General features: G+C 33.4%; 1 protein-coding gene across 2 annotated transcripts in view; it reads right to left on the bottom strand.

Annotated features, from left to right (window-relative positions):
• The window catches only part of LOC115443427 (ETS-like protein pointed), a 135,821-nt gene that overhangs the window by 102,447 nt on the left and 14,445 nt on the right, over window positions 1-18,929 (bottom strand). For both annotated transcript variants that reach the window (XM_030168820.2, XM_030168819.2), the window contains exons 2-3: window positions 16,059-16,194; window positions 9,721-9,841 (exon numbers count right to left, since the gene is read on the bottom strand). In XM_030168820.2, coding sequence (XP_030024680.1) covers window positions 9,721-9,841; window positions 16,059-16,184 — 247 coding nt within the window. In that variant the 5' untranslated portion in view covers window positions 16,185-16,194. The remainder of the gene's footprint in view (window positions 1-9,720; window positions 9,842-16,058; window positions 16,195-18,929) is intronic.

Consider the following 18,929-nt stretch of genomic DNA (forward strand, 5'->3'; position numbering starts at 1 on the left):
TATAAAACATGGAAACAACACAATAACTTTTAATTCTAATAAAAAGCTGTTATGTCTCTCGCTTACGGCAAGCTATGGAGGGTATGTATTTTAAGCTCTGTAAGTATGTAGGCAGTAATTTGCCGCAAGTTGGCAACATTTCAAACGTCTCTGGCATATCATAACGAGTCAGCAATGGATTTATTGCTACCATAAATCATAAATTAAGGCACCAACTTCAGAATATAGTTCAAATTTATTTTACAAGAACTTGGTAGAGCCGCGTATTAATACTGCAATGATTATAATACATTTGGATGATTTGTAAGTGAATGAAACATGGAGCGTTTCTATCGTCTGTTATTACTTAAAACGAATAGCAAATCGTAATCACAATTATATAATTTATGCGAAGATGTCTCTGTGTGCTTATCTTCGAAGCTCCAACCGCCAACAATACTAAGGTCATCGGATCACAGGAATCGTACTACAATTATTGAAAGCGATTCGCGGAGCAGATATCTTCCTTATTAAAATATTATGAAGAACTATTGGCGCTTCGAAGCCAACGTTCGGGTTGATAAACCTTCCACACAAAAGAAACTTTTAATGTGTTGCTCATATAAAAATATGAAATTTATCGTTGTGCGCGGTGTTACTGTCTAGATTAGTATGCAAACTACACGGTAGGCGCAGAGCCGAGGTGACGAACAGCCCATTTAGATGCACACGGGCAGGGCCCAACGTGCTGCGAATCAAATATAAACCCCTGGATATATAATAATATTATAGTCAAATTAATAAAAAATATCTTCTCTACCTGCCGCTAGTAGTATCCTGCGCCCACATTTTTGTCTCAGCTAGATGTGTTTATTGATGAAACTATAGCTTTTTTCGTCATTATAATTCGTAGATAATATACTTCAAGAGACTTTCATTGTGGTAACGTAGTATGGTGACAAAATAAACATTACTTTTAAAAACAATAAGATCTTATCCGTCATTTTCTATATATAAACCGTGCAGATGCGGCTTCGCTGTTCAAGGAAAACTCATGACCTGATTTGAGATATGAATGAAATAGTATTTTAAGTTTACTGAGTATTCTATTCTTACTAGTGATCTAAGAAAAAACTTTCATTAAGATCAATAAGAAACTATATCAATATTGTTCTTATTCTGGTGTTTATGAGGCGAGAGATCGGCCAATAATTTGACTTTGGTCAGCGTTGGCCGACGAACAAAACAACATGTCCGCCGACTGGTCCGCCTGCGGTACCAGGCGAGCATACTCTTTAAGAGCTTTCTCGCTCGTCCATTCACAACTACCTAACTATGAATGAAAGCGCGCGTGTGTGTGCACTGGCCGTTAGCGGCGTCGCGACGCGGCGCGTTCTATGTGTGCGAACACGTGTTTATTCGAGCCAACGTGGTAGGCATTCATGAGAATTTTCTTGTGTCAACATCCAAACTGGCTTAGACAGAAATAGTCTGCGGCTTTGTATTAGCAAAGTTGCGAGCTGAAAGCTTACCATTCATTTTAAATTATCGCCCACACAATGTTGATCGCGGTATTGCGCGCTTAATGAATTGCATAAGTATCGGCACTTCGATGTGTGTAATGTAAATGGTATAAAAATACAGTATGTAAATAATTTAAGTAATTAAGTTGGTGTAAATAGACTTGAAATATTATTTTGAGTGATATAAAAAAAATATACTGTTCGATAGTTAAAACATTGGTTCGAGCTTTCTTTAAAAACATGGGGGACCGATTTTATAAATCGTTTATTTAAAAATATACATGATATCTATATAAATTTATCTGATAGTAGTATAACTAACTTTCTTTAATAAAAATACCATAATGTTTTATATGCAGTATATCTCGTGCTATAAATGATAAATAAAATTTACACACAGTGTCACCATTGATTACAGTCGCACCATCTGACACACAAGCGTTTCAGCTTCCACATGTGTTGTTGTATCGTAAAAAAAATATTAAAAATTCCCATCCGTACACAAAATAAAACTGTATGGGAACAAACATAAAGACTAAAGTTATGATTTTTCATACAAACCAGGTGACACACGAAACTCTGTTTCGACTTGGTCGAGCATAAAAAACTGCTAAGCACGCCACGATATTGAATTACATTATAATGTCAATCTTTATAGTATTATAATTAAATTTAATAGTCCTTAACGGTGCATAACACGGATTCAGTACTCGACCGAGATGTGTGAGAGATGAAAATTAATATTGCTATACAAAGACCTGTCATTTAAAGACATTAAGATATAAAGAAATTCTTTAAACTATTATATTTGTTATTTTTAGGCTACTTTACTAATAACTATAATAAATTAGTTTATTACGCAATATTGTTTAACGATCTAAGTAAGTTAGTCGATATTCTGTGGTCTGTACTTATCAACAAATTCTTCGTCTAAGCAAAGTTAGTCACGAACTTATGAATGAAACACGAACACCCGCAACCTAAAACTTACGCAATGTTTGTAAACTTAAATAATATTTGTTTTCCACGAAATGCTATGCAATTTTAGCGTTGGTTTGCTGAAGAAAATAAATCGGCACGTAGTTTTGGCAACATCCTGTGTATCGATCAACATCGACCGAGGGAAGTGGACACCGCAACATCCTTCTGAGGTAACATGTGTTGACAACAACTGCTTTGAATTATTTTTTATTTTGCAACTCCGCGGATGTCGGTCGCGTAAAAGTTTCACATTGAATGCAAGGTTTCATGCGCAAAGGGCACATGGGATTGTTTGCAATGATCTCATTTCTATTTAGCAAAAAGATTTGGAAGGTTCATATTTTAGATACTTGAATACTTATTGACATATCTCTGAGATAAATTGCGTGTACACGGGCCAGAAATTATAATAATCCACAAGAACGATATGTCAATAACTTTTATCGGTCAATATTAGATCCCACTTGCCAACTTGTCTTTCCGATCGTGATTGTTAAAAACCAGATTATAGAATCATATTAATGTAATGGCATTAAAGTCATCACCAAATAAGGAATAACAACATAATAGGTGACATAACGTACATTCGCGTATACTTGATATTCATGGGCTGAGCAGAATGTATATGTAAATAATTGTGTAGGTATAGATGAGTCATGAGTGCGCGGAGAGATAGCGTCAAACAAATTGGCTGCATTGTTCTCGTTAGCTAGAACACTGATATGATAACGCGCTACTGGCTACGTAATAACAATATCGTTCGCTGTTTTTTCAGCGAAAATATTTTGTATATTAATATGAATTAGGTTATGGTTTAGTTGGTATGCGAGTCTCACGAATGCTTTGCAGGAAAGGGTTATAATCTCTAGCTATATAAATAACACTTCGTTCGATATGTACATTTGTGTAGCTGGTCATTTTCAACAATAATGTTACTCAATAGTATAGTTTGGTTATTAGCTTTACGTAAGCTGAAGTTGTATATAGTGCTATATTTATGATGTATTGTATGCAAAACTTTACGCTGTAATTATTAAGACATATTCTAATCTTCTGTACCTTCGCTAATGTGTTTGTTAAGTCGACAAAAATAATAATTAATTTTGGTTTAAATTGTATTTAAAATTAAGACCTTTCTAGAACTTCATTTATTAAATAGATCAACATCGAAAATTATTTAATTATTGTCTCTACAATACGTTAACCGGAAGAAATACATCACATCTTTTAACTCACTAAAGACCTTGATATGTAAAATATCGTTAAAATCTTTCATAATGTACCATAAATCTTGAAATATTTTAAAATAGTGGTATATTTAAGACAAAATAAAGCTGTAAATTGTAATGGTGTCACTTGGTATGAATGAATGTTCGAAATAGAGTGAGATCGATGTTTTACAGTCCCATTTGTTATTTATCATTATGTTTTTTAATATTTTAAAAGCAATAAAAATGTATACATGAATTTATGTAACCTCTTATAATCTTGCAAAAACATTTCGTGAACTATTTTAAATACCCATTAATATATGGTAAAAATCGTTATCAATAAAATATTTAATATACTACGTAGAATTGTTATTTATGATTATCAACCGTAAAATCAGAGCAAAAGTTTTCAGCAGTGACTTCCAGCGATGTAGTAAATAAAAAATGTTACATCATCGAATAACATTCGAATAATTACAAATGTGTCTATAATGTACTAGTTAACTAGTATAGAAGTATTTATATTTCTAAGTCTAACTAGGATTTAATTACCGGTTGGTAGTATCACTGGCTTTGATTGATTCATTAATATGTAATCGTACTCCAAGTGTAAATACAAAGTGGCTCATGTTTAACAAGGGTTCGCGTACATTAAACAGGCAAGATCCAAGCGTTATAATTACTGGGTGTAGTGCCGCGACGAGGTCAATTCTTCCGGAACGCATCACACACAATATCGTAACGTCCATTCATGTTTTTTTTAAATTAAGAGTAACTGTATTTATTATCATTACCGGGAAAATCCGGTGTTTTATTCCGGTCGATTAGTTTTCATTGCATAAAGGAAATCGCACGCATGTTAAAAATTATCAAGTTAATTTAAAAATATACCTATGATTATTGTTATATGTGTTCTATAATTGTTTTATTATTACTAAATATTTATAAAATTGGAAGATAGAGGAAACTCATGGGATGAATGCAACATATATTGAATAAATATTATAATCGGTTTACTTCATACACTATTGATGAGATGTTCCCACGTCAAAATACGTACAGACAAACAAGAAACAATGGGCCCGTATGTTCAGCCCACCCCGAAGTGATCGTAGTCCTACACACAAGTTTGTACCAAGTTCAATGGACTGGCGCTCATTAATTAGGTGCAAATATTCCGGTACTCAAGAGAAGGTACGTGATCAACAGCCGAACGAGGTCAGTATAAAATTACAAGTGATCCGATTCCATAAATTTCGGGAAATAGACAACGAACGATAATGGATAGAGATTTAATCAAAACAAATAGAGATCAACATGAGTGATGTTGATGCAGTTGAGTACAAAGTTGTATATTGTATGGTTGGTAATACATTTTAGCATGATCTACATTCTGTTATGTAGGTAGAAGGTGAAGTCATCAACTCGATTTATAAGAATTAGGAAAAGATACGTTAAAACTGCTTTGCTATCAGTGGCGAAGGGTGAATTTTCCGAAAGGGAACCCGAGAAGACAACATATAACAATTTATATGCATGACTGTGCTCTTCCAATCGTTCTAATGATAACTAGTGTTGATGATAAGCCAGTACTCAACCAGTTAAAATTAAAATAGGCGTTATAAGAAAAATAGTTATTCACATACGACGAAAAACTTTCAAGTGACATAAAACGACTTTTATCGAGGGATCGGAATTTAAATAAATAAAAAACTCAACAAAATTTTCTAAAAAGTATTTGCGTCGCCAACAATTAGATTGTACAATCATAGAAGGGAAGCCGGCAAGGATCGGGTTATATGGAACTTCGCCACTGTTCGTTATTATTGCTCCCTAAACAATATGATAATTTGTTATAAAGCAATTATCAAAATTAAACTTTAACAAAATACGAAACACTAAGCAATATTTTAACAATGGCCAGCTAGCGCGATAAATCTTACTATTATCAATCATACAGGTAGAGTTCAGTTCTGTAATATTTTAATCATAGCATAAATTATCCCAAACTACGTGAATTTCTTGATATGGCAAAACAAAGGATTAAGCATTTACACCTCGCACCTTAATTTAATACTAATATAAAATTCATAAAATTGATTACACGCACATAATAATAAAAAAGGTACAATTTGGAATACACTTAACAATATAAAAAGATTTATAAAACAGCTAATATTGGCAGCCATTAATCCTATAAGAGTCTACGAACAAGCAAATCTCACAACTTAACAGCACAGCATGAACATATGTCGCAGGTAATCACGCAGGTGCACCATGATCCCTGTGATTATAATTGGCTCTTCAACAAGATAAATGGATTTTGAATCGATGTAAATGGGGTTATGGAAGCCGCAGGCTGGTCTGAAACTGCACTCGATGCCACTAACAAGGATGCGCCGTATTATCCTATTCGGGCTTCACTATTTGCTAATCATTTCTAGTCTATGACATTACATATCTATGTGTATATCTAGGTGCAGAACGTGCGATGAAAATTGGAGGGACGCTCCATGTTACTCTAAAAAATGAGGTCCTAATGTTGATTCATAGAAGCATATAGATATTTGAAGAGCTTTAATGTGATTTTTTTGGAACATTAATTACTCCTGTGAATTTAAATATTGTTAAAATGTAGAGATAAAAATCCTCTCAGGTATTAAAATTCTCCTAAAATTTATTTCCCTTGGTGCATTTAAAACACGCACTTAATCATAATTTTATTTTAATAATGAAATAGCATTTATAACTATTCACCATTAACCTTAAAATCTAAAAAACTTTTCAATAACAAAATGTATGAAACTACATTGAGCATATTACCTATATGATGTAAAAATACTCGTTGAACTGCAAGACCGGTTGAAAAATGAGTTCCTTGACAGACAGGACGAGCTAACGGACAGAGCGGACACCAGCTGATCGTTTCCGCTCCTCCGGTGATTTATCGCCGACTAGCAACGGATATTGTTAGCCGACCTTCGCGTATTATCTAATAACTGTCACTTGGATCGAAAAGTTAAGACAATGATGTCTATAATATGAGTCAAAGATCGGCAACCAAGGTCACATAGTTAATATTAGTTTAAGTTTTGACTTTTAGTCCTGTCCAACAATTAATAAATAACTATATTATTAACATTGTTCAATTCTGATCATAATATTTTATGTTGTGTATCATATCTTTCAAATTATATTCGCGTATTTGTGCAGCGTAGCCTGTCTATTTTACAATATTTTTATAATTTACTAATAAACGCTTATCAATGTTTCAATTAATTACTATGGTTCCTCCTCTCTTGCGTCAAATTATAATTTGTAACTGAAAAGACTTTGATTACGTTAATCATTGATTAAAATGATTAATAGCAATTTCTTTTGAGATAGCAGTAGTACTAGACTTAATCCGTAGTACGTTTTAGTATAACATGTATAGGTTTTCGTATAACAAGCGCCGATGTCTCTCATTAATTGGTTTGCATTGAGTACGACAATTAAAGTATTAACGTCGAATCTATTACGAATCAAAGACACTCGAATATAGATTGAAATAGCCCAAATGAATTTAGTATAGTGCCAGAAATGGCACTTATATATCTAGATTAATAAAAGAACATATAGCTGACGTGAAACACCGACGCTCGACGAAGTCTGCAGTCGCTGAACACTCTGAGGGAGGCGCCAATCATTATCTGCGACTAGACAAGCCACAAATCCTCGCCAAAGAACACCGATTCCTGCCTAGGATGATTCGCGAGGCTATTGAAATTAAAAAACATCCTAATTTCAATAGGGAAGATGTTTGGAAGCTTGCACAAGCTTGGGATCCAGTTCTACATTTAATTAAATCGGAACCCAAAAGACCGGCTGCCAGACTTCAAGACACTGTGAGCTCATTCTGCGTAGATCGGACTACGAACAGCTAAAAAATTAAAAAAAAGTTGTATAATTGTAAAATGTAGGTAGATATTGTAACTTTGACTTTACGGATGAACAACACCTCAGTCCCCCCCGTGACCATGAAGGCTGCAAAGTCTTCGAAACGTCGGGAGAAAATAAAACACCAATACCGCGATAGAATCCGAAAATTAGTTTAATTTCAATGTCTAACATTCGCGTAAACATAAGAAATCATTATATAGATTAATAAGGTTTAAGTGGATTTATTTTAGTGATATCAAAGGTAGGCTACTACACGTTCATTGTGAAAATGAAATGAAATGAATCCTCGTAGCCGAATTTTCGGCCATGGCACCCATCTCAACGGAGGTCAGCCAGCAGGAGATATTTTAGTACACAGAGCTGTACGTGCTTTCCGAGGCACGGGGGTATCATATCGCCAACTTACTGACTCCAAGCCATGATTGAGTAATGTTTTAACAACAGTCAATGTTGTTTCAATGTTGAAAACCCTGTCAAAATTATTTTGGCCCGACCTGGGATTCGAACCCAACACCTCAGCGCGGTAATCGAAAACGTATCGTGTACAACTACGCCACCGAGGCAGTCGTTCACGTCAAGACAAGACCGTCACGTCTATTTTACATTTCGTGTATATAGATAACCATATGTATTTCCTTAGTCTATTAATATTTTTATTTACATACTAGAAATAACTATAATGTATTGCTAGCTATGCACACTCTTAGTATTATTTAGTTTACTTCTGTCATCATAACAATACTGTAGATATCCTACAGGTCTATAAGGAAGACATTGCTGTCAATATCGGTCGTATCAATTATACTTGAGCGATTTAAGATGTATAATAACTCTGTATTTAAATAGAAATTAATTACTTTGGCAAATATATCATAATTACTTACTCAATACGATGGCATCAGCTATAATAATTTATTAATAACATCTTTAGATTGATTAAAAACTGTTATCTGATTTTAAAACAACAATGTAATCTAGTGATATCTTAATCCCTAAGAAGAAAAATAAAATTTATGTCAGTCTTGATTCCACAGCAAGAATATTATGTATTTGGTATAGAAAATAACAAAGGGTTTTTAGAGCTAGAATGGTTTGAAATAAATATTTGTAAGTTCCACGTATAGTTCCATTTATGTATACTTCTTAGTTGATAACCGACTCATATTCGCCACGACATAGAGCAAAATATGAAAATGTTCTACGTCTCTTAGAATCAGAATGGCGACCCAGGGATGGATGTGGGGTGCAGACCGAAAATTGTGTGCTGAACTATGTTCTGCATGTAATTTTCTCAGCCATGAGAGATAACCTCAACTGATTAAGCTTAGTTTTTTGTCAGCAACTAGCGTAATATTGAAAACAGACTAATCCCCCAATATCAGATCAGCACGATCTACTTCGATTAAAAAATATAACTTTAAAAAACATATCGAAGTTATGTGGTACACAGAGCATTTTGTGTCTACACATTAAAAGTATGTTGATTCAGTGAAATGCTTTATATAAAGATGCCGCATAGTTACTTCCTCATGGAAGTATATGATGACGAACGCGTGTCAAACTTACTCTTATTTTATCTGAGAATAAAACAATAATGTTCACAAAAGCAGTTGAAGCTTGTCTTTGCCATATACTTTTTATCTGATAACTTATTTTGTAAAATTTGCCGTAAGCTCCCCGAATAACCCAAAATAAAATGAAAAAAAAAAACTTCTGCTTCACGTATATCAACCAGACTGAGCTCTAAGTCTTAAGCCAGATTCAGTGCCGTGTGCAAACTGCGGTTTACATTCGTTCATAATTAATATTTTTCGATCCTACTGAATGCACATCGCGGTAAAGGTTTGACGTAATCGCGTTACCTATTCGGAGTTTTAGTGGGGATTTTAATATAATTCAATTTATATAATACGGTTCTAAATGATAAAAATTCATGCTAAATTAACTAATATATAATCATAACATTTCTGCGAAGTTATATTATGAGTTGATAAATGTAATGCAGTAAGGAAAATAATATACAATTATTTAATTTTTTAGCTTTTAACGAGCATTATTTATTGAATTAATTGAATGATACTTACCTAGCGATGCCTCCGGGTCGGACAGGTCGGAGAGGGAAGGCACCTTCTGCATGGTCCTGGGCTCCTCGGGCTCCGGGGGCTCACACTTGATACCTTCAGCAGCGCCGCCTCCTTCGTCGCACTGAAAAAGTTCAAAATACGCATTATTAGTAACATTGTCATAGTTCCATGACTTTTTTAGGGTAGGTAGAGTTGTAACATAAATATACATTTCAACAGCTATATTAAGTCCTATTTGGGGTTAAACTTAATGTTATTTACCGGTCAGAATTGCAAATTCCCAACTGAAACTGAGTAGAAAACTTAATAGTGTCTAAGGTCACCTAAAACTCTAAGGAGAAACGTGTCAAGTAACAATCATAAGTTTGTGGTTTCGATAATTTTTTTTTTATTGCAATATATTGTTTCCAAGCAAATGATATATTTGATTTTATACATGGTGATAATTTTGTTAGGTAAAAGCTGCAATAATGCTATCACTTATCGCTTGATAAAAAAAGTGTTTTTTTTTACATAGAACATGCGTCAACATATCCATTAATTGTGATAAAAATATTAGTTTTATTTTTAGACAGAACTATTTTTACACGTACAAGGTGCGATAAAGCCCCTATACTTTACCGTCGAAAATCAAAGTATAAGACGTATATTTCAGTTTTCTGTCGCTGATCGTATCATACGTTAGTCAATATTCTATTCACACGACAAGATCCGCTTCCGTTCTCTGTTCGGACATGCCTCGCTTAAAAATATTCACAACATGAAGACAATGCTTCAAACGCGTAAAGGCTCTTTTGATCTATCTTTAGGCTTATTTCAAAGAAATATTTTTGCTACGTAATGTTATAAAAGGTCACAATGTTGTTTTTACAAAATATTTTGTTAACATTGTTCTTCAAACTATTACTAATATTAATACAACACCAACCTGTAAGATTTTTAAAATAAATACTGAAACTATTTTATGACACGATAAATTACGCACTTAAGTCTTTTTATCTTTTTGCGATGCAAATTTACGTAAATCTGGACGTTATCCTAAAGGACATGATTAATATTTCCTTGTTTAAAACAATTCAACTACACTAACGAAGTAGCTATCACACAGTGCCCGAACAGATAATCTATTTTTATCATAAGAGCGTGCAGTTGACCCTTCAATAGAATATCTCGTAACCCATGACACTGGTCCAAATCACAAAGTATATCAATATTACCTAATAAAAACGTCAAAATCAAATCAGCGCGTTCCCCCTCGGGTCAATCAAGCGCAATTTGTTCAACGTTGGGACTCTATCAGACCCTAATAACGTGTATTATGTATATTATCCTTTAACGTAATTGTACAATACAAAATAACTCAAAATCATTTCGATATAAAAGTTTTGTAAAGGCTAATGAGAACTTAAATTGTTTCGAGTTTTTGAATGATGACCTTGATAGAGAATTTGTGTAAAAATGAATGTAAATTCTATATCAATATTGCGGCTGAAGCTCGACATGTTTGGTAATTTATATTCATTTTTGGGTAAACATTCGTAAATTCTTTGATAAAATTGGTCTGTTCGGCTAAAATGTTTTTACAACAAGGTTTTTTCTATGTTTATGTGATATTTCTCAATCAAGTTTTGTGCCTGCTTTCATTCACGTACTTAGACGAGGTAAATTATTACGAGCTGATTATAAAATAATAAGATAAAATCAACGAGGAGCTTGAGGAATGGCGAATCGGGTATCCTATATGCTGTTTTAGCTGTTTATTCTATAAAAATAGAGATAAAAGTCGATTCAAATCCAATCAATAATTAATAGGAATTGGCTTCTAATTGCAGCGGAACTTGACTCCCTCACTAGTACATTATGTAGACAGACTGACGCGTTTCTCATTCAGTGAACCGCGTGCAATGATTAACCCGTAAACATCCACGGGGTATTTTGGGTCGGCTCGAAGTGTGGGGTCGCCACCCCCTCACTATTCCGGCTCCTCCGTCTGTCTCGGTACGTGATTATCGATATTGAAGGGCATGAACCCAATTCACTTACACCTCTTATTACTCAAACTGAAGATTGACACACACTTTGGATATTTGTTTTTGTGTTACAATACTAATTTAGATAGGCTTTAGGGAAACGATCGATCTTCCTTTCAACGATTGAAGTTATTTTTTCGTTCTACTTAGGGACATTTCCGAAACGATATTGTTTTCTTTATCCTAAATTATTGTGTGTAATTATATTCGGTGGTAAAGAATTATGTAGTAGTAGTAGAATTATGTATTATTATATAGTAGTTGCTGGTTATTAATTAACTTTTGTATTATATTTACTTGGATATTATGTATATTTTTTTTTAATATAGGTAGCTTAAATTAATATGTTAATTTTATTATAGCTATGCTTACCAAAATTTCGACAATTTTACTTCCCCACTATTTGGCCCTCATTATAAAAGTTCAGAAAAAGATAGGAACAAATTAAAATATTTATCAGAAAATAATCCGTAATAATTTTTATGTTACGTACGGTTACGATCGCAATTATTTACACAGTTAGTAGGGATTAGACAGGCCAGCCATGCGTGGCTCATTAGGGTTGCGCTATACAATATCCGGCCCCTAATTAAAGGGATACGACTAGTTACTTTCGTCTCGCAGGATATGACAAATTTGTTGTGATTTTTCTATTATGTCTATAGGTAGCTGTATATCCATCTAAGCATGCAAGAATGCCCGCGGGCCTACAACGTTAAGCAACACGAAATGTTGATAAGACCGTAAAGTACGCAAACTTGTTATGTTTTGTAAATAATTCTGGCATTTCTAGCATTCTGTTCAACGATATATGTAACATTTGTTCGCCGATATTATTGAATTTTAAGTGGACAGGTATTTATGTGAGTGAGTAGATCCAGATATTTTTGTGTTTAAGAACAAAATTTCTTTTCAATTTTAGGCGTTAGTTGAAATAAAAAACATTATTTTGAAAGATTTAGTGAGATTTAAATTGTAATTTATTATAACCAGTGGCTTAACAAAAGCAAATAAATCAGGGTGCGTTTAAAAAGTAGTGACATGTGATATAGTAAGACAAGATCGACCCGTCTCACACTTCACCGACAGAATGTTCACTGCTGGGTAGGAGCGACAAATCGTCAATTAACTACACTCATACGTTATACACTTCCTCCGAGATTTTTAGAATGTACCTACTTATAACATAAACGTGTTATTTATTTTGACTCTTGTTTCTATTTTGCGACAGATAGGTCTACGATACTTGTCCGGATGTTGACTTCTAAATAAAAGTTATGTCTGTTGATTCCGTGTGAAATTTTAGCATTGCGAATATATTATGTAAATTTTTAATCGACCAATAACAGTATCGAACTTAAGCGGTAGTAACATTATGTTGATTAAATCCGGATTTTGATATCTTAATTGAAAATCAAAAACGAGTATGTTATGGAATTATTCACAATTCTACAGTTACACTCGATTTTTTATATTTCATCATCGGTTACCGTGAGAATAACCTAAATGATTTTGTAATGAGCCTTAAAGCTGAACTTTATCATGTTATTTCGCTTCAATGGATCGACTTGTCAGACAAGTTTGTCGATACAGCAAAGAACGACTTTCCTTCGCAAAATGAGACTGGCGAGCAAAGTTTTAAGTCCAAATTATTATTAATATTTTAAAGCCAAGTAGTACATTTGTAATAGCGTCTTAATGCTTTAATATGTTGTATTCTAATGATAATATAATAAATCGCACAACGTAGGAATTATAAAGATAGTAATTTTTTGAATTAATTGATTTAAAATTTATAAAAAAAAAATTAATTACACACAAATCAAAGTCGGCAATCTATATACGTCACAGTCTGATTCAATATTATAGGTACTAGGATATAATTAATATATAGTATACTAACGATACTACTAATTTATTTCCCCATTTAACATTTGTTTGTCATCGGCGTATACGTAAATCATGTCAAGAGTTATACTTCATGGTGACAATCCAACTGTGAACGTCATAACTGTCGACAGCCTTCTTATTTCACCCTTACCGGTTATTAATAAGCATAGACGATAATTTACTTACATGTGAATTCCAATAGCCCGTTTCGTAATTCTATTTGTGGCTTGGAACCAGTTCTTTGTATGTATAATTATTGTATATCAATAAATATATTCTAAATTTATATAGGTAGAAGAGACATTAACGTGTACTATAAACAACTATTATTATTAAAGGTGCGGAGGAATGGCAAATAATAATTTTAATATGTGCAGCCCATTTTCAGATTTGATTTTATCTACTATTACGAATACCATTTATAATTAAAATTCTCGGCCAATTTTAGATGCTCATGTGTTTAATTCTTTAAGAGGTATGAAATTAAATTATGAATGGGATAAACCCTTTCGGAAAATGCCCCAACACTTTTTCGTTGCAGTTAGCTAATGTCGAAACTCATTAGTGTAGCTTAGCGTCAGTGTCACGGGCAAGTTTAAAAATAAAAAAATAAAAAGAACGAGATCTTTGAAATAGGAACGCGCGTTTGTTTTCGATACTCTTTTACACGCTCGATGATTGATTGTTACCGCGCGCGCCGGTAACAGTGAATCAAATGAGCAACTCTATTAACTTTGTCTGGAATATTCATATTAAGCCTGTGCCTAAAAATGTTTTAATTACATGAGTTTTAATGGATTAAGCACTGTTCCTCCTAATATATATTGACAACTTCTGCAATGTGGTATTTACTATAATCTGTTATTACTTTTCACACACTCCAATTTGTAAGTCTGATTCCATACGCAGTGTAAAGTGGGTCCAAAATTAACAGGCTTAAATCAACAAGAAAAAAAAGGGCGTTAGGTGTGAAAAAGGAGGAGTGCGGGCAGTTTGATCACGCTCCGCTGGTCTGTGCCGACACATCCGGCTGCGGGGACGATATGCTGCGGCCCTTGTCCGCCGCCAGGGAAACTCGAGAGGACAAACGCACGCCCTGAGGGGACGGTGTTTCATTAAGCTTAACCGTCACAAGGCGGAATTGGGGTATCTCAGATTTATACAATTTAAACGCAAATATTTTCCAGAATATAAATGTCAGCTGTTCTCTAATTACGTTTTTGCTTTTGCTGTGTGTTTATTGATAAACAATAAGCCATGTGTCACATTACATAATCTTGACATCAGATATTCCAACAATTATATTAATATTGCAGGGAAAACAAATTACTGTTACTCTTCCACACGTTTCTTTAACGATGCTGGAAACTAGTTTTCCGCACAGCGAAGATTGGCCTAGTATGAGCACAAGAAACCAAATGGTAGCGAAAATGGGTCAGCACTGTTGCTTCGGGTCCAGTCTAGGCGAGTTTTCTATAGAAAGCACTTCTTTACATAAAACGTGACTGCTTTCCCTTATCCGTTCGAATTTCCCGCCGTTGTGTATTTAATTTGAGAGAATTTTTAACAGCCAATTAAAGTGTATGATATTTGCATTTATAAATATTACTTATATCGCCAAATATCAAACATTTGGCGGGACTACTTAAAAATGTGACTGAATGAACATTACGTCAGCGCGTACTCGGCTTATCAATATCGATCAAGTGCTATCTAAAAGCAAACCGGTTTTCAGTTCCGTACTCGAATAAATACTTTTAAACAGTTGTGTGATCACATACTGATTTATTGATTTTTGCATGTCATTTATTAGTTGTTATTTCGATTTTTTTGTAAATAGAATCCCACGATTGCAAGTTCTATCATAAAGTAAAGTATTTTAATCACAGAACTCCAACACCTCACTTCGAGCGAAGTCTTATCAGACGCTTTTAATGATAGCATTCTTATGATTAGATATCGTATATAAATATAACAATTTATATGAATGAAACTTGTAGGAAAACCTTAATTTTACATTCCATGAAATCATTTCATTTAGCGGAATTGTTTAAAACAACCAATATATTCCAGTGAAACCTAATCGTTATCAGAATAATTGATGTTTCACTTCTTAGCAGGATCAGTCAAGAATTAAATCAAATGGCTCAGAAAAACGGTAGACTCTAATTTTTTGATAAAAATTACATTTTTTTATCAAAAAGTTAAGGTAGTCGAGAACGTGATTTCCAATAAATATATTTTATAGATCTGCTTATACCCACAATTTAGGCAGTCCCTGGTATCTAATAACAAAAAGATGTTATTTCTGGTATATTTACATCCAAATTGTATCTCTACTTCACATGTTAGAGACTATTTAGTCCACCCGTATACATCATTGCATAAGTTTTAAATAATTTAATATGTGTTACTTACCAGATCAAGCCTAAGACTGAAGGAGACATGTTTACGTGGAGGCGGTGCCACGCTGGTAGGTCCCTCGTAGAAGGCGGCCTCCTCGAGCCCGTAGTCAGACTCGCTCTCCGTCCACTCCAGCTTCATAGTGCTGGGACTGCAACAAAATCATTCGGATTATTTACACGCCTTTTCCATTTACAATAGTAGAAAGATGTGTCACACTAATTTTTAAATATAATTATAATAAAATATTTAAATTTTATTATAAAATTTATAATAAAATTTAAATTTCGCCAGCTACGACGAGTCTAATGCTAATTACCGGGCACAGTACCAAATTCCGGGCTGATATTGGGGAGAAAAACCCAATAAGTACCTAATACACTGCTCAGGTATTTTAATAAATACTGATTATACACAGTATTATAATGTAATCGAATAATGAGTTTTAATTTTCAATATTGTTAATTAGGTAAAATACTGATAAGTTCAATGTTATTATTAAATTATTAGTTTGATGGATTATTTGATATAGTTGATTAAAAATGTTTGGGCTTTTATATCTAGTTATATTTTTGTTGCCTCATGCTTGTTTCATTCTAGAATTGAATTTAAGGGTATTCCCAATGGTAAGTATGTTCTAAAACAGTATCATGACGCTGCATCGGTCTAATGCATGTTGATCGATAAACCTATATTGAACATATTATTATTTTTTTATTGTGAGGGCCAACCTAGTGATAGCAAGTAATCAGTTTCCAACACTCACAGACATTCGAAACCCCGCTTTCTGAAAAATCCTGCGTATCCTTCCATTTCTGATATGGATACTTTCAAAATAACGGGGAGGGCCTCTGTTCGAACATTGTCATATCAACTATGATTCATCGATAGATATACTTAATAAGTTGCAATCGAGTATGTAATGTGACGTCACATTATTGTCAAAGGCCAAAAGACTTTCGAGAAAGTATTTCTTTCCACGCACGAATTCGAGGTATATTTAATACGTATATTGTGCTTTTATGTAATTTTGTGGTTTAAAATAAGGCTTCGTCAACCGCAACGAAGGGTATGGTGTGCTTGTTGGTTGGCGATCTGGTATTATTAGGGAACTCTAGTTTACATTTAATGTTCATTGTTATATTTTGAAAGTTTTTCACTTTGTCTTCGACTCCTAAGATACATAAAGTTATCCGTTTATATCTAAATATGATTAATGATTTATTAAATAGAGTAACGCAGTGAGAAATTGAAATAAAAAAGGATAATACCTTTTGGAGTTGTATGTTTATAAATATTTATTCTCTTTTAGAGTTTAACTCAAAATTTTACGATTGAAGCAGATTTATCGAAATTAAAAAGAAATCTTTTTAATAATTTGGCGATAAGATCAACCGACATAAAATTATGGAAAGTTATTTAGCGAATGTTTGAGTTGCTAAATAATGTTCTAGATTAATTTTTACTTAGGTACTTATTTATTTCAATTTTAATTAGGGAAATATCGATAATATAACTAATTCATTATGTTTTAATTATATGCAATGTGATGAATTAGATAAGAGTTTCGTATCCGTTATCTTAAGTAGGGGCATTAAAATAAAATTATAATACTTTTTTTCAACGTCATGCAAGATTGATATCTAAAATATTCCACGAAATTACTAATCGAAATGTTATTTAATGACGACTGACTAAGAATGTACTACTACTACATTACTGTTGACAGACATATTTTTAGTGCTTTAAATTACTAGACTAGCTTGCTGTTTGCTTGATGGTAACCTATACGACCGACAATAACCAGCAGAAACACCATCCAACAACTTTAATTACAAAATATTGTTTGATATTCCACTGCCCTCGCCATCCTGAGACATGAGATGTTAAGTCTTATTACGTCCAGTAGCTACAATGGCTACAATATAATGTAATATTTATTGAAAAACAGTAATAGTGAGCAGTATCAGATATAATATGCAAAGTATTCTTTAAATCCGCACAAGATTTATCTACAGACTCGGCTATTTAAAACCTATACTTACTATAATATCTATGCACCACCTTTAGGTTACTAGAAGAGAATGCCTACGGAGCTAAGTTCGCATGTACATTAGTGTATAAAATGTTAAATAAATAAATATTATAACATAAGTATCAGTCATACCATGAAAATAAAAGCTTAAGGTTTATACAAATTATTAAAATTTCGTCGAACTACCAAAAGCGTGTGCGACATGGTAAATATGTCATCGTAAGAATTCGGTTCGTGTGAAGCGCGACAGTTTCTTGTCGTTACGGCTAATATCCGCCGGATACGACGATGATTCTGTTCCACACCGCGATATTATTGTCTCGCAATGGAAATGGCGCGATTTACTCCTTTGTAGCTGGGAAAAACCTTTAGGTGACAGTGTTGGTGTAAAACTAAACACACTTAATATCGTAACTTCTATAATCGTAACTTCTACTGCCTTATTGTTAACGTCTGCGAGATTTTGTTGGTATATGGAATAGTTTTCGTTCCAGTTAAAGATAGAAATGCAATGCGAATTTAAATCAGCTTGGCACGTTTTTTATATTTTTTAATTTAAAAAACGTGCCAAGCCGATGATACGGTAAGTAACGCCTCTAGATAATTTTATCGACATTATATTTGTTTTATTGACAACACTATTACGAAGGCGATAGAATACATAATTTTAAAATTGTATCTACTGGAATCATATTTGCCTACTTAGTATCAAAGACTATCTTAAACTTCTCTAAAATAACAATACACTCCGTGTCTTTTTATCTAATCATTTACTGATAAAATTATCAAGCTATAATAACACAAATATCTCGTAATAATTATCTGATATTGTCCTACAAATAAGTCATGCT

Source organism: Manduca sexta, chromosome 13 (genome assembly GCF_014839805.1).
Source record: "Manduca sexta isolate Smith_Timp_Sample1 chromosome 13, JHU_Msex_v1.0, whole genome shotgun sequence".
Classification (NCBI taxonomy): domain Eukaryota; kingdom Metazoa; phylum Arthropoda; class Insecta; order Lepidoptera; family Sphingidae; genus Manduca; species Manduca sexta.